The sequence below is a fragment of the Hyposmocoma kahamanoa genome, unplaced genomic scaffold, assembly GCF_003589595.1.
Source record: "Hyposmocoma kahamanoa isolate Upper Pololo Valley unplaced genomic scaffold, ASM358959v1 166, whole genome shotgun sequence".
Taxonomy (NCBI): domain Eukaryota; kingdom Metazoa; phylum Arthropoda; class Insecta; order Lepidoptera; family Cosmopterigidae; genus Hyposmocoma; species Hyposmocoma kahamanoa.
In genome coordinates this window covers 157,765-185,021 of record NW_020653601.1, presented here as the reverse complement: position 1 = coordinate 185,021, position 27,257 = coordinate 157,765, and the positions used below count along the sequence as shown (strand labels likewise).

Genomic DNA, 27,257 nt, shown 5'->3' with positions numbered 1-27,257 from the left:
GAACTTAATAAAAATTCATTCAATAAAATAATTTGTAAAACTTAATGTAGCGTAAATTGGAATGTTTTCTTTGTAAAATTAAAAATAAGGTATTAAATTAATAACTATTGTAACTATAGTGAAAAAATAAGGTGGTTTGCATTAATGTTAAACATAACTGGTTGAAGACTGTACCACCTCAGTCAACCGTGACCATGGGACCTGTAAAGGGCCCGAAACGTCGGTTTGTTTGAAATAACAAATATACGCGATTTGAATCCGGATAAATAGTTTTATTTTCTAAATGACAAATGTAATTATAATTTTTCTTCAACCACAGTGCTATCAAGCTCATAAAGGATGTAGTGTTTCACTACAAGACGAAACATATAGATACGCGCTATAAGTTTCTTCGTGAGCTGTATCAAGAAAAGAAGATTAATGTCCTCTACATACCGTCTAGAGAGCAAGCAGCGGACACTTTCGCTAAAGACCTCCCTAGGGATTGCTTTCTTAAAACACGATCTTCGCTAGGTGTTGTAGACAGACCCTGATCTGCTGTAGGGAAAGTTTTGGAACCTCTATGATTGTCCTGGCTATCAGATCATGTTTTTGTGTTATGACGTAAATTTAAATAATGAATAACAATACCAGTTTGGGTGAAAATACTATTGTTTTATTATGTAGGTACAATGTTAATAAAGATGTAAATATTGCTGTACATAATCTTAATCTAGGCTTAAACCATATTTTAAAATTATTATTTAGGCAAGTTAAAACTTAACATTAGTCCTACTTAAAGTGCTGCCATGAATTTCAGTAAAAAAACAAGAAAATTGCACTTTGAATTCAGTTACGTATAAGGGTAGAGAGCTTCTTTGGGTCAATACTAAAAAAATTTTGGGTGTATGTTTAGATTTAAAATTAACTTTTCAGCATCATATTGACTATATTACTAAGAATGCATCCAAAGGGCTCAATATTCTAAGGGCTTTAGCAGGAGTTTTTTGGGGTTCTGATGGCAAGATGTTGTCCATGTTTTATGAAAGCTTAGTACGCAGTCACTTTGATTATAGCACTTTGACTTCCATCAATGCAAATAAATCAACATTTAAAAACTAGATACTATACAAAATAAAGCTTTAAGGATGATAACAAGAGCTATGTGCTCAACACCAATAATAGCTTTAGAAACAAAAACTTGCATCCCACCTCTCTCGTAAAAATATAATATTTAGGTGGGTACCTTCACATTCTGGTATTCCTGGGAATGAAGAAGCTGATAGAGCTGCACGACGAACAGCAGATGAAGATCATTCCTTTTGTTTGAAAGTACCTTACACAGACTTTCATGCCCAGTTCATGATGTCACTGAAGTCCTTATGGGCGGAATATTGAAGGAAAGCGACTAAAACAAAAGCAAAGTGGTACACCAGCATACAAATGAGCCCGCCCGCCCAACCTTAGTGGAATAAAACGAATCTAGACTCACGGAAGCAGATAACTACCATCAATAGAATAAGATTTGGCCACTGCAAAATTCCTGCTCACCTAAAGAGATTGGGAATCGTTCAAAAATAATAAATGTCCACATTGTACCGAAGAAACAGTCGAGTTACAACTTATCATTTTCCCCTGTGTTCAATACCGTTTTCATCGTCTGATACTTGTGGCAGAAAAAAGGACCTTTGTGATGATGACAGTGATATTCCAAAAAACGTTCAATCGTTACTCTTGAAAAAACTTGTTAGCAATATGTAACTTTATATTTAAGACTGAACGAAATTTAAAATGTTTTCGTTTTACTTTATAAGTGTTATATTTTGAAAGTTATTATTTTGACCAATGGCTCAAACGGTCAAAGTATCCAGAGCCGTAAAAACCAATAAAAAAATGACTTGTGTGGCTTCACAATTGCACACATTCCATGATATTATGAAAGTTTCCCCGTTTTAAAAACAAGTTAGTCAAAACACTTTGAAAGTGGCTAAAATGCTTACCGCGAAGAGCCAAGGGAAAAAAAATTAAATTCTGGCAATATAATTCAAGCTTCTGATTTGTCAAATCAAGGTCATGTCGCGCAATGTGATAAAATGCGGCAACATATTGCCAGAAAATGTGCATTGTGAATCCACCTCAATACAAGGTACTCTTTGGCATAGACAAGAGTAATAGATAGACTGGCGCTCTTGGTAACAATTTGATGGTGTATGTATTATAATTATTTGTGGGTGGGTACTGTGTGTGGTTGCCACTTTGTGGTACGTGTGTGGTTGACTGCCAAAGGCTGGATGCCATAGTGCCAAGAAATAGGAAAAAAAAATGTGGTGGTATGGGGCACAAATTAGAAACATAGAAAGATGTATGGGGCAAAGAGAACTTTCATGGGAAAAGGAAATGAAATGTCGAATTCAAGAATTACATACTAAAAATAATTAATTCCATCCAAATAACGAACGAAGAAACTCGTGATCGTGAATTAATAAAAGATATGAGATTAACTGATGATACTCGTCTAAAATATGGATACCAACGGTAGTCACAATCAGAACCAAGGTTACTGGTTTGTTTTACGCGAAGACCAAGGCAATGTTATATTTAGCAGTAACAACATCACCACCATACAAAATCCTCAAAGTAAGTACATACATTTTCAATATTTAAATATGTTTTCTCTGACCACTCCACCAGTAATGGCTTTATTTTAATGAATTATGCTGCGTAGCTAGTTGAATCGTTCCAAACAGATAAGTAATTCCGAGGCACATTTTTCCAGTTACAACAGAACAAGATTCAAGGTATGTCATAGAAACTGCTGATAGACAATATGAACAGGTGATTGAAGTGGCCACGATACAGGACTCTGATCACTGTGAAACAGTGGCCAAACGTCAAAAGGGTAAAGAAGATGAAAATTTCTGGGACAGACACAAGGTCAAATTACTGCTTACATTGTGTCTTGAAAATAAAAATGTTGATAAAGAAATTCTATGGGAAGAAATAAGCAGTATCATTGGAGCAACTCCAGATGAGTGCAACACTAAGTACAGACACCTAAGAAGGACCTATTTGAGACTATTGAAAAAGAAGAGGATGGGAAGAGACATCAAATGGGTACATTATAGTATTTGTGAAGAAGTCTTCACAGACCTCAAGGCCCTGCCACCCTCAGTTTTAGAGCCTTGGGAAGATAACAAAGTGAGAAGACTTCTTAGTCTTTATATAGATAACCTGCACAGGTTTCGCAATCCTAATTGTTTGCAGAAAGATGTTTGGAAAGAAATGGCAATTCGATTGGGCACTACAAGTTACAATTGTTACCACAAGTTTAAAAATCTAAGGAGGTCATATTTAACCTGGTTAAATAGAAGTCGTGAAACTGGCAAGGGCATTAAGTGGCCTTACTACCATTACTTTGAACGAATCTACCATAACTACAATCCAAATGTTAGGCCATGGGACAGAAATAAAATCAAAGTACTTCTTGAGGCCTATGCTCAAATAGGTTATAAATTCAGGAATCCTAAATTACAGAAAAAGGAACTTTGGAAAGAAATCTCTCAAAAAGTGGGTGAAACTCCATCAGCATGTGATAAAAAGTTCAGGAATCTTAAGCAGACATATGTTAGATTAAAGAAAAGGGCACATGGTGGAAGGCTTACAACTAAATGGCGATATTACAGAGACTTTGAAATAATTAACAGTTATACTGCTAGATATATAGATATGGATGGTCAGAAAATTGTTTATAAAACTGGACAGGACGAAAACTACATACATCACTTACTTTCCTTCTACATTGACAACAAAGAAAAGTTTAGAGATCCCCTCACCAAAAATAAAACGTTATGGAGATTGATTGGTCCAAAGCTAGGGTTAACAGCAGGAGAATGTGATAAGAAGTTTAGAAACTTAAAGCAAACATATATCAGGCTTGCTTGGAAAAAGAAGCAGACTGGAAAATGCACTAGCTGGCCATATTATCGTTACTTTGAAGCAATTTATGATGAGCCAATTGGTGGTGCAACATACAGAAGCAGAGTGGATATCGACGACGTGATGCGGTGCGAGATTCGACGTGCAGTGCGGGACGTGTATGAACGGACAGAAACAGATCGGAAATTCGAGAGACTAGTGCAAGTAGCTGAAGAATCAAACAACATACAGAAAGAAAGAAATGCAATATTACAAGGTTTACTCAATAGAAAATGACAATTGATTCCACCATCAGGATTTGTTGTTAAATAAAATTGAAAAAGGATGTTTAGAAATGGTTTTATTTCGTTCTTATGCTTTTATAATGTATATGTACAAACAAACTATAATAGAATAAGTTTAGTATGTAATCATTCTGAAATGAGAAATCATTAGCAAATTCAATTAAACGTAAATGATAGTCTTAAAGTACACCAATTATGCTTAACTTAACAATACATGTGTGAATTTAAGACTTATTAATATTAATTAAATTTGACATCCGTAACACTATACCACAGTAAGGAATGAAAAAAAAAATGTTTTAGAAAAAATAATTCAGTGAGGAAACCACGCTCGACCAGCGGCGACAGCGAAGGGGCGGCCGCGGCCCTATCACGAACATATCACATCCACTCTCCAGGCGCGCTCCATCGATACACACTAACCTAGGCTGAATTACCACACTATGCAGTTACAACTAGAGGCCCTCGGCCGTGTCGCCGCCCGCGTCGCACCTTGCGTCACAACTGTGGCTTCAGATTCGTCAATTTCATTAAACACTGTGTACGTGCCGTACAGGGTCGCTTCAGTCTTCGTTCGGAATTGGTCTAGCGGGGCGGCGGCGGGCGGCGGCACATGGCCATACGGGCAGAGGACAGGCGGTTCACTTCTTGGCGTTCTTCTTCGGCGACGCAGCCTTGCCTTTGGCGTTGTTTGACATTTTCGCTTTCTTGCCCTTCGGCTCTCCTTCCTCATCATCCTCATCCTGAAAATATTATCTTAAATGTATTGCTAATCTACAACCATAATTCTGGCGTGTACAGTACACCATACTACCCAGTTACAGATTGCCTATAAACACAACTACTATCTACAAATGTTGTAACTTGCCTCTGCTATGGTTATAATAAAATTATAAGCTATCAGAAGGTAAAGGGATGTGGAATGAGTACAGAAAACCAACAGCCAATGTTTGTAGATAATAAAATTTTGAAAAAAGTTAATGTGTAACAGGGAGCAGGTTTCAAATTGTATGCTGAAAATGATTAGCAATGGAAATTATCTGCTAAAATTTTGTATTTGCCATTGCGGCTCCTTTTCCCTCTGTAGAGCACTATAATGTGTTTAGTTGAAGGTTTTCAGTACCTCATTCGGCTTGCGCTTGCCTGCTGCTTTCCTTTTATTCTCATCTTCCTGCAAATTCAGTATCTACTCAATCACTGAAGTGGTTGTAATTGGCTAGAGCTCCAAGAAACCTTAATGTCTATAAACACATTTGGTTAAAGTTGTACTTCAGTCTCAAATGTAAATAGTAATCATTAAATTCGATTTTGCCCTTTACTGAATATTAAATGTGGGGCATAAATAGACTGATGGAACACTAACTGTAAACTAAAATTTACCTTAAATTGGGAGTCATCGCCTTCTTCCTCATCAAGCATCTCTTCCTCCATTTCCTCCATGTCCTCAAACTCCTCAACAAGAGCACCCAGCATGTGCTGCCCGATCAAGTGAACCGGCCCTGAGCCCTGACAAAAACCACATACCTATGAATAAATGGTCTCTTTCATGAACGTCCATCACCTAGTAGAATTTATTTAAGAAACATCAGACAAATGCCTCAAGTAATCATGAGCAGACAATACAGCTCCAAAACGAAGTTGCATACCCATCAATTTAAACATGGTGGTTTTATCATCATTTGTACACTCCTTTATACTCAGTGGACATTTTAAATGACATTATTATTTCAAGATACTATGCAACTAATTCATTCAGCTTGTAATGTTGACAATCTACATGTTATACCTGTATGAGTGTGAATGTAACAGGCGCATCTGGGAACTCGATGTCGAGACGCGCGTGCCGAGTCTCACCAGCTTTCAGCACTGCTACGGGGATCTTGATGGCATCCTGCAGAGACATGGTCTCCACCTGAAAATAACAATACAATGTTTATGTAATAACCACCAAACCAACATATACAGTACAACATTTTGTCAAAATGATTTGTAGTAGTCACAAACCCCACATTACAAAAACGCCATGCCATGCTCATTAAAACACAAAAACTGGTTATTAGTCATTATTACAACATAAAGGTCACATTGAGCAATTATGAATTTCCTTTTTGTAATAATACATTTCACACCTTACGTGTGGTTCAGGGAACATACGCTTTCTAAGTAATTCATTAATTAATTGTAGTATTTAGAAATTTACTTCACCTGGACAACATTAAGTTCATCTGGCTTGGCATCAGGGCCAAGCAACGCCTGGCGGATGAGCAGCTTGTTGCTGCGCGGGTATTCCGCCTTCGCCTCCGGGTCCCATGTCTCCGACTGATGTGACGCCGACAAGGTCACGCCTGAAAATGTTCACTTCATGTCTCTAATATATATATAGATATATATATATATATGTAACAATTCCAAAAACAACCTTCGTTTTCCCGTACTTTTACTGGTGCTGTTATATGTCGCGTCTACTTATCAAATATAAATCTAGATATAAACGACAGCAAAGTAAGATAGGTACACCTAGTTATATATTTCAATATAGCCGCTACATAACCTCAAAACCATATCGATGAGTAATCTTTGAGATATATGATGTAAACAAATGATAATTGCTGTACAAAAGCGCTTGGACAGGTCAGTCTGGACAATCGCATAACGTTAATCACAGTGCAGTGGAGGCACAACGACGCTTGGGGCTTGGACGCCATACTTTCAAATTACGCGCCCAATGACAACCACTGACTCGCACATTTGCAAAATACCATGCTTCCGCAAAAATCAATACCCAGTTTACATCTCGCGTGGGATGAGGGATTAGAACAACATTGCGATATTTGAGTACAAAATCATTGAGGAAATTAGCCATTTCATATACGCTGCTCAGTGAAAATGGCGGCAAGTCGGTTATAACAGAGATATACGAGTAATAGCCACGATGTCACACTTATAATTACATCAATCTATGTAGCGTGGCGTTAATTAGAACAAATGCAAGTGAACAATGAAATTAAATAAAACTGAGGTAGAAAATGGCGAAGTAGCCGGGTGTCAAAGTAGACGCCAATTTTAAAAAACATTTAGGATACTAAGTACAGCCGGCACACAGCAAATAACTTCAAATACTTGAGCAACAAAAATCGAAGAATCGTACTTACCATAGAAATATTCGTCAGACATGGTGATTTCACTAATATACTGAGATTTTTGCGACACGTTCACGTGCGATGCCGGCGCACACAAATCTGGAGGACGATGTTGCCAGTTGCTACGTTCAGTTTAACTTCCTTGTTTATATAGTCGCATATTTACCCGAAACTTATCATTTACCATTTAAATTGAAAACTGAAATTACCTTTTGTTAACAAATTGTTCAATTATTATTCATACAAAATATTACAGATTAATGATCATTTCAAATACTACAACACTAATTTATTTCAATATTGGTAAGCAGCATTCAGATTTAATTTATTCAGTTTAAAATCGTCTCTTTGGTCGATGTAGATACTTAATATTTTCTTAAAGTCTTAATATATATAATCCAATACGATTAACCAATAAATACGTCAAAATTAAAATATTGTACAGTACAGGGCTAGCACGGTAAGATGACTTATGCAAGAGCAACGTAAAGCGGGAGATCTCTATGCGAGAATAGCAGTATTTCGCGGTATATGTTACTCTCTCGCTAGTCGCGCCCTGTCGTGCTAGCCCTGCTATAGCTCTGCTATTTAATAAAAGTAGACTTGCTTGCTATACTTTTAAAAGTAACCCTCCCCTTGCATTGGGAAATGAGAAAGTTGAGCTATAGGTAACATTAAAGCCAAAGACAAAGTAGACGTATCGCCAAACGTTCGAAAATCGTACAAACTATCTACTCTGTACGTATATTCAATGTCTATATGCCTACACACTGGAGCTACAATACAAAAACGTAATAGTATCTTGTTTATGTTGCGTGCTGTGGAATTTAGGGTTTCCGAAAATATACGAGTACTCATTACATACGTAATATATTTTAATATTTATTTTATTTCTTACCTAGATACGGTATGAGTCAAACAAGGATCTGAATTGTAACGAATAATTCTTTTTCTGAAGTGTGGCGAAATCATTTCATGAACACTTTTAAAATTTGGTTTTATAGTAATTCTCCTTCGTGTTCTTGAATACAGTGGTTGATGGCTCACAACCAGTATTTTCTTTTTGAGATTGTTAGTTGTCATTGTTTCCTTTAACTTTAGATGTTTAGTACGACTAGAAGACTCTGTTTGCGTGCAATCCGTCTCTGGCTCACACCTTACACTCAACAAATTGTGCAACTTTTTTTGAGAGAGTTTAATTTTAAGTTGTGTATTTTCATAATGTAAATTTGCGTTAATTTTCAATATCTTAAAATACTTTTTACAGCTATCTGTTACAGTATCTGATGCTGTTATTAGTCTGCTTAATAAACTGTCAATCGATCTTTTGTTCTCTTGCAAGAGACCAACAATATTTTCACAAACCTGTATGGAACAAACCATGATTAGTTAATAAGATATCAATATCAGTACTGTAGCATAACTACAAATACAAAGTTTTAAATAAGTGAAACACACCTTCTGAGTTTGTAACTCCAATAACTCTAATTTCTTTTGCAATGATTGTTTGGAAGTTTTCATTTTGAAATATTTTGTACAAATATTACAAATAACTTCATCTTTCGTTCTTATATGTTCTTTTAGAGAAGCAATGGCGCAGTCGCTGGGCTGCTTAAACATTAAAACAATAAAAATCAGATTTCAATCTAATGAAATCTTATTACCTACAGTATATTAAAATTACCTACACCATCTTGATTCAAATTAAATTCAAAGTCGTTCTTGTTGGTGAGGCGTTTAACTTCTTCAACAAAAAAATCTTTTTCTTTAGCGTGAATATCCCTGTGATAAATCAAAATTTTATAAGAATTCTCAATAATTCTGTAAAATTTTTACTCAAAATTTAATTGCGTGGGTATTATGCAAATATACCTTTCATCCGCAAGTTGCTGGTGCAAATTTCTATTCGTCCTTTGAGCACATTTAAGTTCAACGTACAATTTTTCTTTTTCGCGTGCTAAAGTTCCAATAGCAGCGTCTCTACTTTCTACTGAAACTTTCAAAGCTTCTACAGTTTGTTTCAGGGATTCTATTTCACTCTGTAACTTCAGTACTTCACTGTTGCTAGACACACTCGCGCTCTTTAAAGAGGTTACTGACGACCTCGAAGAACTCTTCGATAAAATACGTCTAAAATTCATCCAGATGTGCATGGGACATCTGGATTAATACTTGAATTCTAAAATAATCTTATAAAACTTGTTTGTGTCCAAAATATCAACATCAGGTGTAAAATCGAAGATACTAACGAAGAAACCACCAAAAATTTGCCATTTACAATGACATCAATTTTTCAGTCAAAATTTTTATTGAAACTAATAGTAGTTTTCTGAACGATAACCCAAGACAGCATAGTCTATGATCTTAATGTTTCCAACAATCCTCATTGGACAAAATGTCTCCTCCTGACAGTTTATTTACCAATAGAATCATAAGATGCAAATTAAAATTTGACAAGCATGCTTTTGTAGGGTTACGGTAAATACATCGATAATTGTAATAACGATAATTATCGAAAATGTATAAAATACAGTCGTATGGTCCTATTCACAAACAAGAAAGATATAGATCATAATAAATTTTACGTTTTTTTCTGAGAAGAGTATTAAAGAGTATTAATGGGGTTCTTTATAACACTTTTCACAATTTTTGGTTTAGGGCTTACTTTGCTTGGCCGCAACGTAGAAGTGGGTAATGATAATTACATAAACTTCAAGGAAGTTACACTTAGAGTGGATGATACTCTGATTGAAATCTCCGAATTATTGTATTGTATTTGGTTTTATATTTTTTGATAACTAGCGTAAAATATTTCGAACATAATGTGTAAGTTAAAATTAAGCAAAAATGTAACCAGCTTCGAATTTTTTCAACCATTTCGCTATTTCAGAGGAAGATGTTATCTATTCTATATGTATTACTTGATGTGACTTGTGCTCTGCGTAATACGATCTCATGTATATATATATATAATTGTATATATATATATATATATAATATATATATATATTTATATGTTTAGAATAATATTCATCGATAGTAATATATTGACTTTATACACATCTCTATTTCAAGAGCAACGAGCCATCTCGTTTTGACACGGAAATTGTCACAAATTTATTTGTCAAAATACCGTATAAACATAATTGCCATTATCTCCGTTGTTTCTTTTATGTTCCCTCCCGTCTCCCCCAGTTTCTTTGACCTGTTTTTGCGTAATTCCCGAGAGTGAAGTGCAGCCATCGCCGTGAAAGTCGTTAGTCGTATTCCATTGAAAGTGAGTGAATCGCTCGAGTTCTCGTTCTTGACCTTACGCCACCAAGTCTGGTGCTGTTGTATGTTGTGTAACGACGCCAAAAATCCCAGACGTGTAATGCCAAGTTTCGTATCGACATCTCATTCACGTTATAAATATTCAGCTGTAGTACTGTTGTCTGTCAAAAGTGTGTTGGTATACAGCGTTGCCTTAAAGTGAAAAGCACGTCAATCTCACTTCGAACTTGCGACATTTCGGTTAAGAGCAGGTCACGCAGAAGGTGGCCATTTCGCTCATATGTGGCGTGTGGTTACAGGTGTCGCAGCGCGGCCGTTGCCGTTGGATCGGCGCACCTGTGCAAACTGCGCAACGGACACTTATGAGGGCCGGAGAATGTGCACCTCGTAGTCAGCGCTCGGCTCGAGATCGATCCATGCTGTAGTGGATGGCAGGATGAGCGAGGAGGCGCAGAATGAGGCGAGCACGAAGACCGCGTCGCTCGCGCTCGACGCCGACCTCGGCGCGGACTGCGGCACGCACTCCGACGCCTCCACCAATGTCTCACAAACGCACCTCTCACAGGTAACCAGCCCCATTGTACTATGTGTCCCTGTATTTTGCCATATCCCGGGGCAACTTTGCTTAATTTGGCTTTGTTTTTGATTACTATAGAGATCTGATAGTTTTTTTCTTTTAATGAACACCAAGTGACTGGATGAACAAATTGCGAGCGTGGTGGTAAGCGACATCTGTAACCTTAATAGTTACAAGGCTAGTCAGAGCTTTAAATTATAGAAATCTGAGGGATATTGCCACTGCCCCTTTCACCCTGAGTCATACAGTTAAGAATGAATATGAAGAACACAGGGGAATACTATTCTCCATAATGTAATCATTTACAACACACTATGGCAAGTACATTTATTTGAGATAGCTAGGTGAATGTTTCTCATAATATATTCTATATTGAAGTGTATTAAGTGTGTAGAAATATATACATTTGATAATATTGTGATACAGAATAGGGTTGATAACAAACACCATGATTGTCCACTTAATATTAAAACCCAAAGTCAAATCATCTTTATCTTCATAAGTAAGCAAATTACACTTTAAATCGTCATTTTAATTAAATTCTACTGCTCATTCGTAAGGCAGATTCCCCTGATTAGAATGAGCAAGAAACTCTAGGGGTAGCTCTTTGTAAGTACATTTGAATACATTATGATCTTTATTTCAAATATTTTAGGTCAAGAATACTAGACAAGTATTCTCGCTGTTGTTATGTATTTTATTTTATTTTGTTTATTAATTCTTTTTATTTTGTTTTGTCCAAGTGTTTTCAATATTTTTTTGTATCTGTGTTGTGGTGTTGCAATAAATGCCTATTCTATTCTTTTTTTTTCTGCCGCCATCAAACGCCTGTAAGGCTGCCATATTTGAAAATGACGAAAACCCCAATTTCAACCACAAATTTTCATCCACCACTCCTAGAGGCGCGTACACGCCAATTTTCAGCTGAATCAGAGCAAGTTTTTTCCTGCAGCTATTCTTTGACGAAAAAAAAACGCTTATCCTAAACATTGATTTGATGATTTGAGCATGCCAATTTTTAGCCGGATTGAAGCAAGTTTTTTTTAATTCGCCATCTTGAATTTTTTTTGACACAGGTAGTTGACCACTGTTATCTTCTATAACATTCCTTCCAGCAACTCTCTGTAAAAGTTTCCATGAAAGAAGACCTTGAAATTTGTATGGTGGCCATATTATTTATTTGAATTTCATAAATATTTTACTTTCAGTGGAAATTGGCCAAGGTGTACCTTATAAAAGTGCACAAAAATCCCCCCATGCGCAAGCTAGTCTTCTCCATATTTAATTTATGTATGGCGCGGAAGCCTGGCCGCTTAAAGCCGCCGACAGGCAAAAAATTTACACATTTGAAATGTGGCATTGGCATCGTTTATTAAGGACTCCCTGGACTGCACATGGCACGAAGGTATCCGTGCTTGACAAATTACTTTTGTAAAATCACAAACACTTATCCTCCGTCTGTTTTGCTCCGCATTTTGCAATTCTTTAATCACATTACACACAGAAGGGCCGATAGAGTCTCGAAAGAGTTATTGTTGCGAGCAGGATAGGGGACAAACGACCTAGAGGTCGACGTTCGAAACGATGGTGTGACCAGATGGCTGAAAGTCTGGCTTGATTGACAGTGTCCTTGCTCAATGAGGGACTGACTGAGGAGGAGGAGGGTTATTTTTTTTTGTTTACTTCTGAAGCTGCTAGCAGATGGATTACATGTCTGAATTAATGTGCACAGGCATGTGATCAACTGCATGCAGTCATTACTTCAAATGCGAGCAGAGAACAAATAAGTAACGAGAACGGACACTCTCCGCCCCTCCCTAGCTTTAGATACCGCACCACGCCCCGCACATTGACGGTCACATTGACTGAACGAGAACAAGGTTGTCGTTTTCGCGCTAAGACGGTTTTGATATTTGAATATAGTTTTAATTTATTCATTACGAAATGTGTACATTAATATATAACATCATTTTACGTTGCTATTTATAATGGTGGTGAATTGTGCTGTGTATGTCTGTTTATAATTATCTAAACGGGATAAAGAGAGGAGTTTCTTTCGTTATTTGAAAGATGAAAGGAAGTAAGTAAAAAAACTTATGTCTGAGACTCATTCAGTTATTGTTTTCTTTAGTGCAAAGTAATATATAATACAGATGTGTTATATCAATATAATAAGACGCCATAACTTCGTGAGCTAGACTAGGGTTCTCGAATTTTCAATTTGTCTTGCTGATAAATAGTGAATATACCTTATTATTAACTAGGTAATGATAAACTTGGACACGCAATTTATTATACTTTGGTTACCTTATTTAAAGGTACGTCCAAAATATAACATTTTAGTGCTCTTAATATATTTTTAAAATAAATCTTCAATATTATTATAATTAGTGAATTAATGAAAAATATAATATTATATCGATATAAATACCCAATGAACATAATTATTAGGATTTGAGAGGAATTGTAGATAATAGATTCGCATTAGAATTTTCGCTAAGTTGCCACTCTGACCACGTAACGTAATAGTACGAGCAAGTGATTGATAAACCTGCCACTTCACGCACACATTTGCGCCTGAGCAGATAGCGCCTTGCTGTATGTAGTAGTAGTAGGTGAATAATTTATGACCTTTGTATGGAGTGTCCGGGGTGTGACGCAAGCGTAGATGTAAAGCTGCGAAGTTTGTAGAATTAAAAGCAGCGGTTAGCATATTCAAGAGGACATCTTTTTTTTGTGGCCAAAACAATATTATCTATGACTCATGTCATGTTTTTATCGTGACGGTTTATTTATCATCGGGCGACTGTCGTTCTAACTTTATTCTATTCTAGCCACTAGGATTCGGACAGTATCAGTTTCAGTTCTACCTCTTTTCATCGTAACGACAAAAAAGTCGTGAACGACAGTTAATCGTGTCGTACTATATGTGAACAACTTCATTTAAATATACAAACCACGACACTGTAAACTGCACGACTATCTATCGTTACGACATTTGTGAACCGATTTTGACGATTCCTTTTTTTTGTTGGAAATGGGAACCTCCCATTCCCAGTCCCATTTAAATTTGAAGAAAATATTCCACTTCTCAGGGTGGCAAACCTGCAAAACAGTTTCCAGTAACAGATTTCAATAAAACTTATAGGCAAATAGATGTAATTCCACGAACTTTTGAGGTCAGTTTTTTAGTACTCTCTGTACTGAGATTATTTATGATAGCAAGTGACGGAACCAACAATTCGCGCACCTCGCCGTGAGCGCGCCCCTTGACGACAACAATAGGTAAAGTGGCAATCGTTCAACACAACATTCGTTCAACGAGAAAATAATCGTACACTACACAGTCACGACGTGATATGGAACAGGCTAGACGCGACAGCCGTCCAACGATAAATAGAACTTTACGTGGATCCCATACAATTTGACTGAGGCTTAAAAAACGGATCGCGTCACTTGGTGCAATGCCATGCTTACCAGATTCAACGAAGGGGCGTCAAATTTGGTGTGCGACATAGTAACAGGTGACGAAACATGGATTTATAGTTACAATCCCAAAACAAAGCAGCAAACCAGCGTATGGATCTTTCGAGATGAGCCGAAACAACCAAAGTGCCAATAAGCGGATGATTGCTTCTTTTTTCAATAAAACCGGACACGTGGCTACTGTTGCTTTGGAGAATCGTTGTATTGTGAATATTGATTGGTATACGACGATTTGATTGCCAGAAGTTAAAAGTTAAGTTAAAAATAGCCGTAAACGCCTTATCATCTCGCAACGCGAAAATGCCAGTTTTCACATGGCCAGACAGACAAATGAATTTTTGAAGGTGAACAACGTTGACCTAATGGGCCATCCCGCGTACAATTCCGACCTGGCACATTGTGACTTTTATTTATTTCCAAAAATTAAGTACCAGTTATGCGGTCATCTATTTTCATCGCCTGAAGAGGCTGTCGAAGGGTATGAAAAATATGTTCCTGAGATTGTCACGGAGGAGTGGCATAAATGTTTTCAAAATTGGCTCATTCGTATGAAAAAGTGCATTAACGCTAACGGAGAATATTTTGAGAAACAATAAATTCGTTTCTGACCATTTATAGTATTTTTTTCTTATTCATTCCGGAAACTTTTAGTGCGCCTCTCGTATATTAGGGGTTAAAGTATGAAATTGCCGTTTTATTGCAATAGGTTCTTTGAATTTTCATAGAATCTTCATGGTTTGAGGTTTTCGAATGAAACTTTTTTCAAATGGTTTCTGTGATTTTTTTTTTTTAAATTTGAAACATTTGAATATCGACTTTCAATTGTTTTTGTTATTCAATTTAGACAAGAAAGATGGATACTGCGAAAATTCGAGTGATTTTTGAATACGAGTTCCGACGCGGAACTAACGCGGCAGAAACAGCCCGCAATATCAATGCTGCGTTTGGAGAGGGGTCTACTAATGAACGCACCGTGCGATTTTGGTTTAAACGCTTTCGTGATGGAAATTTCGACTTAAAGAACGAGCCACGAGGAAGACCGCCCACACAGGTGAATAACGATGAATTAAGAGAGATAGTGGAAGCCGATCCTAGTCAAACTACCCAGGAATTAGCGGCATGGTTTAACGTTATCTTACCCACAATATTGACTCACTTGCGTCAAATCAATAAAATAAAAAAATACGAAAAATGGGTGCCTCATGATTTGACTGATCTGCAGAAAGAAACGCGTGTTGAAACTTGTGTTGCCTTGTTGAACCGGTACAGAAATGAAGGAATATTGGATCGAATTGTAACATGTGATGAAAAGTGGATTCTTTATGATAACCGGAAAAGAAAAATGCAATGGCTGACCCCAGGTCAAATGCCACAACAGTGTCCTAAAGCAAAACTTACCAATAAAAAGGTAATGGTAACTGTTTGGTGGTCTCAGCATGGTGTTATTCACTATAGTTTTCTCCGATCTGGTCAAGCAATAACGGCAGATGTCTATTGTGCCGAACTCCGAACCATGTTGACAAAAATAGCAGTAAAACAGCCCCGACTCATGAATCGATCTTCACCATTATTGCTCCACGACAACGCGAGACCTTACACAGCACGAGAAACCATTTTGACCCTTCAGGAACTGCAGTTAGAAACCATTCGTCATCCTCCGTATTCACCAGACCTTGCTCCAACGGACTACCATATTTTTCGTGATTTGGACAATTATCTACGTGACAAGAAGTTTTCTTCCCAGGAGGCACGTACAAAATGCTTTCACACAGTTTGTGCAGTCTAGATCGTCGGAGTTCTATCGCAAAGGCATTAATAACCTTCCCATTAGATGGCAGCAATGAATAGATAATAATGGCAACTATTTTGATTAAATAAATTTGTTAAAAATTTAAAAAATAAACAATTTAGATTTTCAGTACAAAACGGCAATTTCATACTTTAACCCCTATTATTTATTTTTTTAGTCTCCATCCATAGTCCTTATTAGTTATTGGAAACTGGTACTTTAAATTCATTACTAAAATGACTATCTAATGCAATTTGGTATTTTGTTTTCAAGTGGACTGGCAGTAACGTTAACACGTTCACAGACCCCCAGAATTTGTGTAAAGAAATAGTGTTGGTTTTTTCTTTTACTCTTACATTATATATAATATACTTATACAACTTATTTTTTTGTTTTTGAAAAATTACAATTCCTATAAAAAACTATCCAATTCAGAAGTTTGATAAAAACAGGGATTTAATCTACAAGTCGAACCAAAATATTATTTAACAAGTGAATAGTATGTCGTTGTGGCTCCACAGGTGCGTGGACTTAGGTATGGTTGAAGCCAATTTGCGACTCCAAGTGGAGTCATGGACTGTGAACGTGTTAAATAATGTCCCAACGCATAATACATACATACGTAATACATTACCAGCAATGTTCGCTTATTCAATATATTCTATACCTGCAGTAATAGCACTTTTCTAAAACGGTCCTAAGATTTTTGCAAAGTTCCAGTTGAAAGCATGCAAGCATTCATAGGTTTGTCCAATAACGCTAAAGTTGTCATAATTTAAATGATTATGTTTTGTTATGTATGCAACACTTAGTTTTTTCTAGGTCTATGATTATGCCGTTGTCATGTGCCCATTTTGCGATATTCTCAAAATCATTTTGTATTTTGTTATGAGCATCGATTCGTGGATGTTTCAGATGACAGCGAGCTCTGTACCCCCGGGCGAAAATGGCAAGTGGAGCTGTGAGGTGTGCACCTATGAGAACTTCCCTCTGTCTAGAAAGGTATCTATCTACTATAATACTGACTTTTCAAGTTGCTGCCGAATATGAACTGAGATAAATACTTTATACACCAGAGCATTAAAAAAAATGCAAAATGTATTTGTTTTTGTTTGTTTGTTATTACTCTTTGGTAATTTCGTTGTTTCCGATTTCCATAACACAAACCAAATCAAAAATTTTATTTCCATAGATAAAAGTTTGATTTAATTTGTGTAATGGAAATCGGAAAAAACAAATGCTTTACTTACCTACTGTGAGTTCAGAGCAACGTATGTGAGGTTACTGTTACCTTTTGAACAAACTATCAATAAAGGACAAACATAACCACTAACTTTCGAAAAAAAATCAACATCAAATATTTTAATCACCACTTGTTGATAATTTTGTTTCATTACATAATTTTATCTGTAAACAGAAGGAAATGTTATGACTAGAAATGGAGAATATTTATTGTCAGTAATAATCGCAATTTAGGAAGATTGTGACTTAGTAGAATCCAACTGTTGAAGATAGTCCTTCAGTGTTTTATATAATAATAATAATAATACAATTTTAGTATAAGTTCTTAATTGAGTCAAAGTTAAAAAGTGTCAGTAATTAGGGAGTTGCTTGCAAAAACTTATTTTGTGCGAATGAACCATGTGGCAAAAGTGTGTATTCCTCTAATTAAGACTATTTCAATTTGAATCAATTTAGTCTTTCACTTAAATAGAAAAGTTCATTTTGCGAGCTCCGTAAGCTGACTCGCCAACTTTTTTTTATTATATAAAATCTAAGTGCGCATTTGACCTCCATCTCGCCTGAAAGTGACTTAGAGGTCGATGACGGAGCATGCACACCTAAATAATTCACTCTCGCCTTGAAAAGGCTTAAGTTATAACGTTCGGGGAACAAGTCCGCAGGCAGGGAATTCCACTCCATAGCCGTTCGCCATATAAATGTGGAAGCGTAACGCTTCGTGCGAATCTTTAGAATATCCACAAAATACGGGTTACTTATACAAATTATTTTTTTATTTTTGAAAAATTACAATTCCTGTAATTTTCCTTTGTCCTACCCAATTCAGAAGTTTAATAAAAACAGGGATTCAATCTACAAGTCGAACCAAAATATTATTTAACAAGTGAAATAGTAGCCCAAGCCTACGTCTAGTCTCCTGGTGTTGGAAAGGGGAAGCCGGAATTAATTCGTGTAATTTCATTGCACAGTCTCCGTGATATATCCTGTAAAATACCGATATGCAGGCAACTTTACGGCGGTGTTTAATGCTCTGTAGCTTCGCCTCCTCTAATTCCGAGTCACCTATAAACCTTTTGGCACGGTTGTCAAATAAATTCAATTGACAATCCAGGTCACCAGTTGGTATGTAGTAGAGCCATTCCAAAGCTGCAATATTCCATGCACGACCGGACTTTTACTTGGCACAGCTGAACCAACTGTCCCGGTGTAAAGGAACGCCTCACCTTGGAAAGGATGCCAAGGTCGCCTACTGCATTTTTGGCCATGGATTCAATGTACCTGCCGAAATTGAAATTGAACGACAGGTCCATTCCAAGCTGGAGACAGTCGGCTATCGGTATCGATATATCACGAAAAGTCGGAGTCAGCTCAAAGGGGTTCCGTTTTGTGGAGAATAGTCTTGCCTGCGTTTTGGTAGCGTTAAATTTGACAAGATTGGCATCACCTCAATCGGAGACTGCCTTGAGCGTCAAATCCAAACGGCTAACCATGGACTCTCGACAAGACTGGATTTCCTCTCCACTGACCCTCACATTGGTCAAGTACCTATCTATAACTGTGCTGTCATCAGCATACGCAAAGGTACCTGGAATTACCATATCATTGATATGCAGCAGAAAGAGAGTTGCAGACAGTACGGAACCCTAAGGAACTCCTGAGGAACATCTATCGCCATATGTTCCGAAGAGTAGCCTTCTAAGACTCACTCGGATCGAACGTTCGCTCAAGAAATCCGAGATCCAGACGCGAACTCTCTGCAAAGAGTGAGGCAAGAAGATTCGCCTTCTCTTCCGCAGTATGAGCCAGCGAGCAAAGATGGACGGCAAAAGTTAGATTCGACCGCTTTAGCCAGGGACCAGGATTTGCTGCCTGCTGGATAAGAGGCAAGCTTGGCCACTATGCGGCGCACATGGCCGAACTTGGCCATATGTAACACACTTTTGCACTTCTTGGCGACCTTTTTAAAAGCTTTCTTCAAATTCAGAGTACTCGGAGCTTTGCGTAGTCGAGCGTTTGCCCAAGCTTGGTGACGCGGACTGTTTTTGTGCTTCAGCACAACTACAGTCACCGTTAAACAGTGGACGAGCTTGGGGTCCATTGGGTATATCAGAGTATGGTATGTCATACTCCAACTGTGACTGATCCAAGCCAATTAAAATAAAAATGTAACAATTTATCGCATGTTATTATCGTTATTACTTTATGATGTCCGTGGTTAAGATTCATTTGTGTCATCTGGCTGTGAAAAATAAATTAGTGTGGACGATAGAAATATTTGTAATGGAGTGGTACACTACCTACGACTCCATTACATGATTGTACTTACTATAAATTACGAAAAATTGTTTCGTTATTCTTACTAAAGTCTCGTTATTCCAAAACAGACTTCTGTATTTGAACTGTGTTAAACCAATGAAACGGCTAAACAGCAAAAACTGTCCGCCGTTCGTCGGTCGTTGCCGTCGATGTGGGAATTTTTTTACCCAAACACCGCTTTGATTTATTCGCAACATACTTTGAATAGTTCATTGTGTATCTCATTTTGTGACTTTTGTATCTACGAGCTCTTATACGCATCGTACTTCTTATGAAAATTTATGCCTAATGTAAGTGGATCTAGGATAATTGTCGTTTTGTAATACATTTTTTTTAAGTTGCAAAGATCTTATGTAGTAAATAGATATTTCTCAAACATGCTCTGAAATGTTTGCATTACCAAGTTTGTCGTATATAGAGCGTTGAACTCCGTGCTCAGGCTACAGGTTACAGGTTATTTGCGCCGTGAGACCTAAGGCATTAGGCGGACGACTGGGGGAATGAAATAAAGGTGTACTGGGTTGGTTTTTCTCACTGCCAGTCTCACAGACTCACAAGACTCTTCTTCTTCGCGAGGGTCTTGGCCGCAGTGAAAGGATGCTGTAGTCAGGAGATAAATTAGACTCGACTGCTGTTGAAAGACCGATTTTACTAATAAATTTATGGTTTTTTTTTTTGTCAAATTTAAATGTATGCATACTGATTAAAATTGTCTCTAAAATGTAAGAGCGTGTTTTATACGCGCCGACGACGTAATTTTAGTTTCGTTTGTCAATTTCAGTTAATTTTTGAAATGAAGTAACTAATGAAATTCTATAAGCTTCTTGTTTGCAACGCGATGTTTGCGCGCGTTTGAATTGATTCACTACAGCGCGTCTGCGGCGTGGTGCGTATAAACGCAGATGATGCACGTTTATGGTGCGTATAAAATACACCGTGTGGGGAGGCTCTACGTGTCTTACACCGTCGTTGTAAAGTGCCGTTGAAGCGTTACCTCGCAGCCATTTCAAAGCCATTTGAGTCGTTCGTCTTGCTGAGTGACGAGCTAAACACTGTTTTGGAACTTGCTTTTGGGTCGGTCGTCTTGATGAGTGGGATGTTCAAAGGTTATTTTTTGTTTTTTTCGCGAAGTTGAGTTCTGGTGAGAAGACCGAAAATACAATAGTGGACTGTACTACTGTAGTTTAAAACAAGAAGCAAATTTTGTCATGGTAAACTTGTTTTACTTTTTCTATTATACATTTTTCTTTATTCTTTAGTAATTGATTATTTCCTCGCGGTGTTTGAGAAAAGCACTATACAAATACAGTGTGTTTTTTGTTACTGGGATAGTATGGGAAATCCGGACCCATGGGCCATACAGCAAAACTGTATTAGGTACTAGTAAGCCCTTTTTTGTGAAAATAATTGTGGCATTATTTTTTTGTTCAAGCATGCGTTGTCCAGAAAAATATCTAATGTAATGTACTAATGTAATGTGCTAATCGACTCAGTTTCATGTAAGTATCATTTAATTGTATTGGAAGAACAAAATCGGGACAGCAGTAGTTGGTCAAATTTAATAAAACATTTTTTTCGCAGAAATAAATAAATAAAATTATTCTTACTTGAAACTAAGTCTATCAGCATCAAAAAAAATTATTAATTTTGTATGAAAAACATTTTATTCAATTTCACCAACTTCTGTTGTCCCATTTTTTTCTTTCAATAAAATGAAATAATCATACATAAAACTGAGTCTACCAGCCCTAAAACTTGATCTATTTTATTCATTTTTATGGACAATCGAAAAATTGAGTATACCAAAATTGTTTTTTGCAGAAAAGACTTAATAGAGTTTCCCTGTCTTTCCCGTAACCTTCCCTGTTCCCTGTCTCTACCGTCCCAGTTAAAAAAACAGCTAAAAAAAAACACACTTTATGCCGACGGGGAACGGGGATTGCCTGACTCGTATAATACAAGACCTCGCTGTGCTCGGCCTTGTAACTCATGTTCATCCGGTAATCCCTTATTTCCCGGCCTCTGTAATAATGTAGTATAAATTGACTGAGTGATTTTGAAAAAATAACAATAATGCGTAAAGTAAAACGTAAAGCAATTTTCAACGAGCTCTCCCGTATAAGAGCGGCGTGTTGCGTTGCAGTGCACGATGTGCCGCGCGCCGAAGCCGCTCCTGGGCGAGGACATCTTCAAGCTGCAGGACGGCGCCAGCGCGCTGCCCGCCCCCGACCTCTGCGGTAAGCGCGTCTCACTTCCTCACCACGTCTCACTCGCGTCGTGCACAAAACATATTCTTAATTCTTTGTAATAAGTTTTCAGTTAAAACCTGCATTGGAAAACATGGAGATGCACGCAAATAATGGACTAATTTTCTGCCAGCAAAATGTACTCGTATATCATATATGTACTGATCACTGGACTATGGGTGATTATTTGAAATGGGTTAGCTGCTGCAAGAGACACGCAGCAAGCAAAAAAAAACTTTTCTCGTTCAATACCCAATACCTGCTACAAAGTTAGAGCATAAAGTTTAGTTACTACTTACATTATAAAATCGAGTCACGAACAGCTTGTGTCAAATTCCGAATTCTTCGGCTTTCTCGATTCCCATCAAAACAACTTACACATGGTTGCTGATATGGTAAAGCCATCATCAACCAGTTATATAATAATGCAAACCTCCGTATTATACGCTATAGTTACAAATTAAATGTTATCTTATTTTTAATGTACTAAACAACATTCCGATTTGTACTAAATACGTAATATAGTTACTTTTTCGGATCTAAACCGCTAAAACTAAATAATACGTTTTGAATTTGTTTATTAAATTAAATTTATTGCGTTAAAGTAAGTTAGAAATACTTAAAACTATTAATAATAATAATTAAGACGACCTCGGTGGCCAAACAGTGCATACTGCGAGCGCTGGATGAAGAGGTCCCGGGTTCGATTCCCGGTAGGACCAAGTTATTTGATTATCACGGCGACGATATAACGATCAGAAAAGTTAGCAATTAAAAGCCAATGCCAGTGAATAAGTTGCGCGGACTGCGTCGCAGGCGAGGAGGCGGACGCCGAGGTCGACTGCGTGGCGGAGCGCCTGAAGCCGCTGCGCATCTCCTCGCCGCCCGCGCAGGCCAGCGCCTCCGCGCTCAATAAGTGGTCTTGTTCCGTAAGTACGTCCGGTGCACGTAAGGACTGAGCTCCTATTGGGCCTCGATACTTTGTTTCATGCAATCGACTTTGACCATGCGGTATGGATGTATTGTATGCGATTTTCAGCTAAATTGTGTGCGTGAGACGTAGAGCTCCTCACCTATTTCTATCGCCGAGTAGTAGTGAGCATTACTGTGTTTCGGTTTTGAAGGGTGCTGGTGAAATTACAGACATGTGGGACTTATCAAGTTATGTCTCAGGGTGAGAGGCGCGGTGGTAGTGTCCGTCGGATATTTGCAATTTAAAGTTTTGAGTGGCGCTGCAACTGTTACGGACAGACGTGTCGCTTAACACCCAGCGCACGACGCTATCATAAAAAAAATTCATAATGTTACATAACATGTAGAAAGGTAATTTTTATAGGCCATTTGGCTAGAAAGAACTATTTAAAAACAATATGAAATATGAATATGACGTTATTCAAACGCTCAACCTGATTGGTTAAATTGTAAGCGGTATTAGACCAATCACGAACACTTTTACTCTATCTCTTTGGTTTTTGTTTTGTAGCGTCGGTTTGGTTTTTGTTAGAGTTTGTTGTCTAGATTTTTATTATCATTAAATGTCGCTTGTGTTTCTATGTCCACTATACGTATATCCTCGGCGGAGACAATCAAAGGTAATCCCCGCGCCCGCTTACCGCACCGCCCGCCCATTATTCCGCGAAGCGCCTCGGTCGCCGCGAGCTCGGCCCCCCGAAGTCCGAGGGCCTGCTCTCGGCGGTCGAGTCGTGACGCGGCCCCGCCCTTGCGCTGCGCAGACGTGCACGTACGAGAACTGGCCGAAGACGCTGAAGTGCGCGATGTGCGGCTCGGGCAACCCGGCGGCCGCCGCGGGCGCCGCCGTCGCGCCGCGCTGCGCGTCGCCGGCGCCGCCGTCGCCCGGCGAGTCGCGGACGTCGCGCGCGCCCGTGGGTCAGTGCCAGGCCAGCCGCGGCAGCCGCGGGCGGGCGCGTCTTAACCGGTGTCGTGCGCAGGCATCAACGACATCTGCGGCGGCCCGCAGGCGCCGCACGAGGCGGACGGGCGCCGCTGCAAGCGCCGCAACAACGCCGACTGGATCTGGCTGCAGGCCTGCCTGGGTGAGCGGCGGGCCGCGGGCCGGCGGGGCCTCGTCCCCCCGCCCGCCTCCGCAACGCGTCCCCTTGCAGGCGTGGTGGAGGGCGACGCGCGCCGCGTGGAGGCCTACCTGGCGACGGGCGGCGACCCCGCGCGGGCGCTGACGCCGCACGAGGTGGCGCTGCTGAACCGCGCGTCGGCCTTCGACGCGGGCCACACGCTGGTGCACCTGGCCATCCGGTAAGGCGCGGCCCGCGGGGGTGGCGGGGCCGGCTGGGGGCGGCGGGGCCCACCGCCGAGCTCTGTGCGCAGGTTCCAGCGGCAGGACATCCTGTCGGCGCTGCTGGCGCGCATCTCGGGCGGCGGGCCGGGGCTCAAGCGCTCGCCGTCGTTCGTGGCGCCCGACCTGGCGCAGGCCATCCGGCGGCACGTGGCGCAGCAGGTGCGCCGCAAGAAGGGCAGCTTCCCCGCCAAGTACCTCGCCGAGTTCTGCACCTTCTCGCTGCCGGCAGGTGGGTGCTTCGGGCCGGGCCGCGCCCCCGCGCCGCCCGCTGACCGCCGTCCGTCCGCAGAGACCGAGGAGCTGCCGGCCGCCATCCAGGAGCAGCTGTTCTCCGAGCTGCTGGACCGCGAGGCGCAGCGCGCGCTGGAGGCCGACCCGCCGCGCATCAACTGGAGCGCCGAGCTGGCGGGGCTGGGCTCGCGCCTGCACGCGCTGTGGAACCGCAGCGCCGGCGACTGCCTGCCCGACGCGCTGTGCCAGGCGGCCTACGGCGTGTTCGACCGCGGCAACACGCTGCGCGCCGCGCTGGCCGACACGCTGGCGGCGGCGCAGCGCGGCCTGTTCGAGCGCTGGCAGGCCTGGGAGCGCCTGCAGGCGCAGCGGCTGGCCTACGCGCCCGACGACGCGCAGCTGCGCAGCGAGTGGGCGCGCCTGGCCGCGGCCGCCACGCGCCCCGGCACGCCGCTGCACCAGCTGCACGTGTTCGCGCTGGCGCACGTGCTGCGCCGGCCCGTCGTGGTGTACGGCGTGGACGTCGTCAACTCCTTCCGCGGCGAGGCGCTGGGCTACGCGCGCTTCCAGGGCGTGTACCTGCCGCTGCTGTGGGAGCCCGAGTTCTGCTCCAAGTCGCCGCTGTGCCTGGGCTACACGCGCGGCCACTTCTCGGCGCTGGTGCCCGTCGAGCCCTTCGCGCCGCGCCACGCCTACATCTGCCGGTGGGTGCCGCCCGCACCGCGAGGGCCGCGCCCGACCGCCCCTGACCGCCCCTGACCGCTTTCCGTCCGCAGCGAGCGCCCGGCCGACGCGGAGGACAGCGCCTTCCTGCCGCTCACCGACTGCGACGGCGAGCTGCTGCCCGTGCACTTCCTCACCTGCGACGAGGCGAGTCGGGCGGGCGCGGCGGCGGCGGCGGCGGCGGCGGCCGTTCTGACGCCGGTGCGCCCGCAGATGGCGGACGCGGAGGGCGTGCTGCGGCGCTGGCTGTCGGCGTGCGTGACGGCCGGCGGCGTGCTGGCGGCGCGCCAGACGCTGCACGCGCGGCCGCTGCTGGTGGCGCAGATGCTGGAGGAGTGGCTCAACCACTACCGCCGCCTCGCGTGAGTACCGACCCGCCGGCCCCGCCGCCGCCGCCCGCCGCCGCGCTCACCGGCCGCCGCTTGCAGACAGCAGACGCGCGGCCCCTTCCCGCCGCGGCTGCAGCCCGCCGGCGCCGCGGACTTCTCCAGCGACGCCGACACCGACGAGGAGTAGCCGCCCTGCCGCCGTCGCCGCCCTCGCCGCCCTCGCCGCCCTCGAACGTGGCCGATTTTAACTTCGAAAGCGATGTGCAATTCTGCCAGTTGTCCGCCGGCGCCCTTCCCCTCCTCCCGATCTGTACCGTTCCGCGTCGTGTCGCGTCGCGCCGTACCGAAAAACGCATAACGTTGAACGTTCAATATAAAGTTCTGTTTACCGAGATAAGTACACAAGTTCGATTAGAAACTTCTAGTAGGGCAGTTTTTCCTTTTATGGGTTTAGTTAATTTAAGTAGACTTAATTCGACTAGGAAAATTGATAAAACGAGAACGTCATCGAAAGTAATACGCCCCGCGCTCGCGACGAGGTCGGAGCCGAACCGGTTCCGCGATTTTGTGAAACCTCGAGGCCCGCGTTCGGTGCCATTGCACGAATCGTACTCTTCGTCGAAGCCGGCCGCGGCCACGCACAACGTTCGTAACACGAAATCACTAGTTAATTAACGTCGCTCGCTCGACAACTCACGTTAGACTTCGTTCCATTCATTTTAGTAGCACTTGCGGGGTAAGCCTCTTTTGCGTCGCAGGCGTGGAGACCCAAGAAGGTCGCGCAGCAATTCCTCGCGAGCGGCAACCGACTTCTAAATCTCAATTTTAATATTAACGCTGTAAATAGGTTTGTTAAAGCGCCGCAGTTTGTCCCGCGGACGGGCCTCCGCGACGGGCGCGGGCCGCCCGTCGACCGATTCCGTCGCCGCTAGTCGTTCGCCCGCGCCCGCCGCGACCGCCTCGCCGTCGCCCTCGCCCTCCGCCGGAACGTCGACGCACCGTTTTCATCGTGGAGATCGTCGATCGCATTGTGCAATTTGTGAAGCTGTCGACTTTTGACTTCAAATTTCGATCGACCTTCTACCGCGTGAAATGGAACCCGACGGCGCTCTCCGCGTCGGGCGCGTTCGCCGTTCGCCGCGTCGCCGTCGATTGTTCCGAAGCAAAAAACGAAAGTGAAATAAAAGAGTATAAATAAATAAAAAAAGAGTCTACGAATACGTTTTTAAAAATACGACACTGTACAGAGAGTATAAGGTTCTAATATTTATTTTATAGTTGGATGTATATATAAAGGGTTTGCAATATTTCTCTAGGTGTATAGATACGCTACTTAGCGCTAGACGTCCTCGCCGGTCGGACGGGCTCGAGCGCCAGAGCCGGCGCTGGCGC

General features: G+C 41.3%; 4 protein-coding genes across 6 annotated transcripts; 2 read left to right on the top strand and 2 right to left on the bottom strand.

The window, feature by feature from the left end:
- Positions 1-2,352: 2,352 nt before the first annotated feature.
- Positions 2,353-4,217, top strand: LOC113225541. Its single transcript, XM_026457865.1, has 2 exons — positions 2,353-2,616; positions 2,756-4,217. Exons 1-2 carry the CDS (start codon positions 2,502-2,504, stop codon positions 4,189-4,191), a joined length of 1,551 nt encoding a protein of 516 aa, XP_026313650.1. The 5' UTR covers positions 2,353-2,501; the 3' UTR covers positions 4,192-4,217.
- A 245-nt stretch (positions 4,218-4,462) lies between these two features.
- On the bottom strand, positions 4,463-7,497 carry LOC113225524 (nucleoplasmin-like protein). Of its 2 annotated transcripts, XM_026457844.1 has the most exons (6): positions 7,352-7,497; positions 6,405-6,544; positions 5,986-6,111; positions 5,580-5,705; positions 5,323-5,370; positions 4,463-4,942 (listed from the first exon to the last, which is right to left on the bottom strand). In XM_026457844.1, the coding sequence occupies exons 1-6, from the start codon at positions 7,371-7,373 to the stop codon at positions 4,841-4,843; spliced, it is 564 nt and encodes a 187-aa protein (XP_026313629.1). In that variant the 5' UTR covers positions 7,374-7,497; the 3' UTR covers positions 4,463-4,840. The 2 variants fall into 2 exon arrangements, with proteins under 2 accessions (XP_026313629.1, XP_026313630.1); XM_026457845.1 differs by lacking the exon at positions 5,323-5,370 and having other exon boundaries at positions 7,352-7,496.
- A 597-nt stretch (positions 7,498-8,094) lies between these two features.
- Positions 8,095-9,489, bottom strand: LOC113225533. Its single transcript, XM_026457856.1, has 5 exons — positions 9,212-9,489; positions 9,028-9,121; positions 8,798-8,947; positions 8,387-8,704; positions 8,095-8,115 (listed from the first exon to the last, which is right to left on the bottom strand). Exons 1-5 carry the CDS (start codon positions 9,478-9,480, stop codon positions 8,095-8,097), a joined length of 852 nt encoding a protein of 283 aa, XP_026313641.1. The 5' UTR covers positions 9,481-9,489.
- A 990-nt stretch (positions 9,490-10,479) lies between these two features.
- LOC113225527 (ubiquitin thioesterase trabid-like) lies at positions 10,480-26,197 on the top strand. Of its 2 annotated transcripts, none has more exons than XR_003310028.1 (13): positions 10,480-10,616; positions 10,912-11,177; positions 17,380-17,466; positions 22,166-22,259; positions 23,085-23,197; positions 24,002-24,155; positions 24,218-24,322; positions 24,392-24,539; positions 24,612-24,741; positions 24,872-25,517; positions 25,590-25,683; positions 25,750-25,898; positions 25,965-26,102. XR_003310028.1 is itself a non-coding variant. In XM_026457850.1 (13 exons), exons 2-13 carry the CDS (start codon positions 11,049-11,051, stop codon positions 26,050-26,052), a joined length of 2,007 nt encoding a protein of 668 aa, XP_026313635.1. In that variant the 5' UTR covers positions 10,480-10,616; positions 10,912-11,048; the 3' UTR covers positions 26,053-26,197. The 2 variants fall into 2 exon arrangements, 1 of the variants encoding a protein (XP_026313635.1); XM_026457850.1 differs by having other exon boundaries at positions 24,612-24,811; positions 25,965-26,197.
- Positions 26,198-27,257: the final 1,060 nt, after the last annotated feature.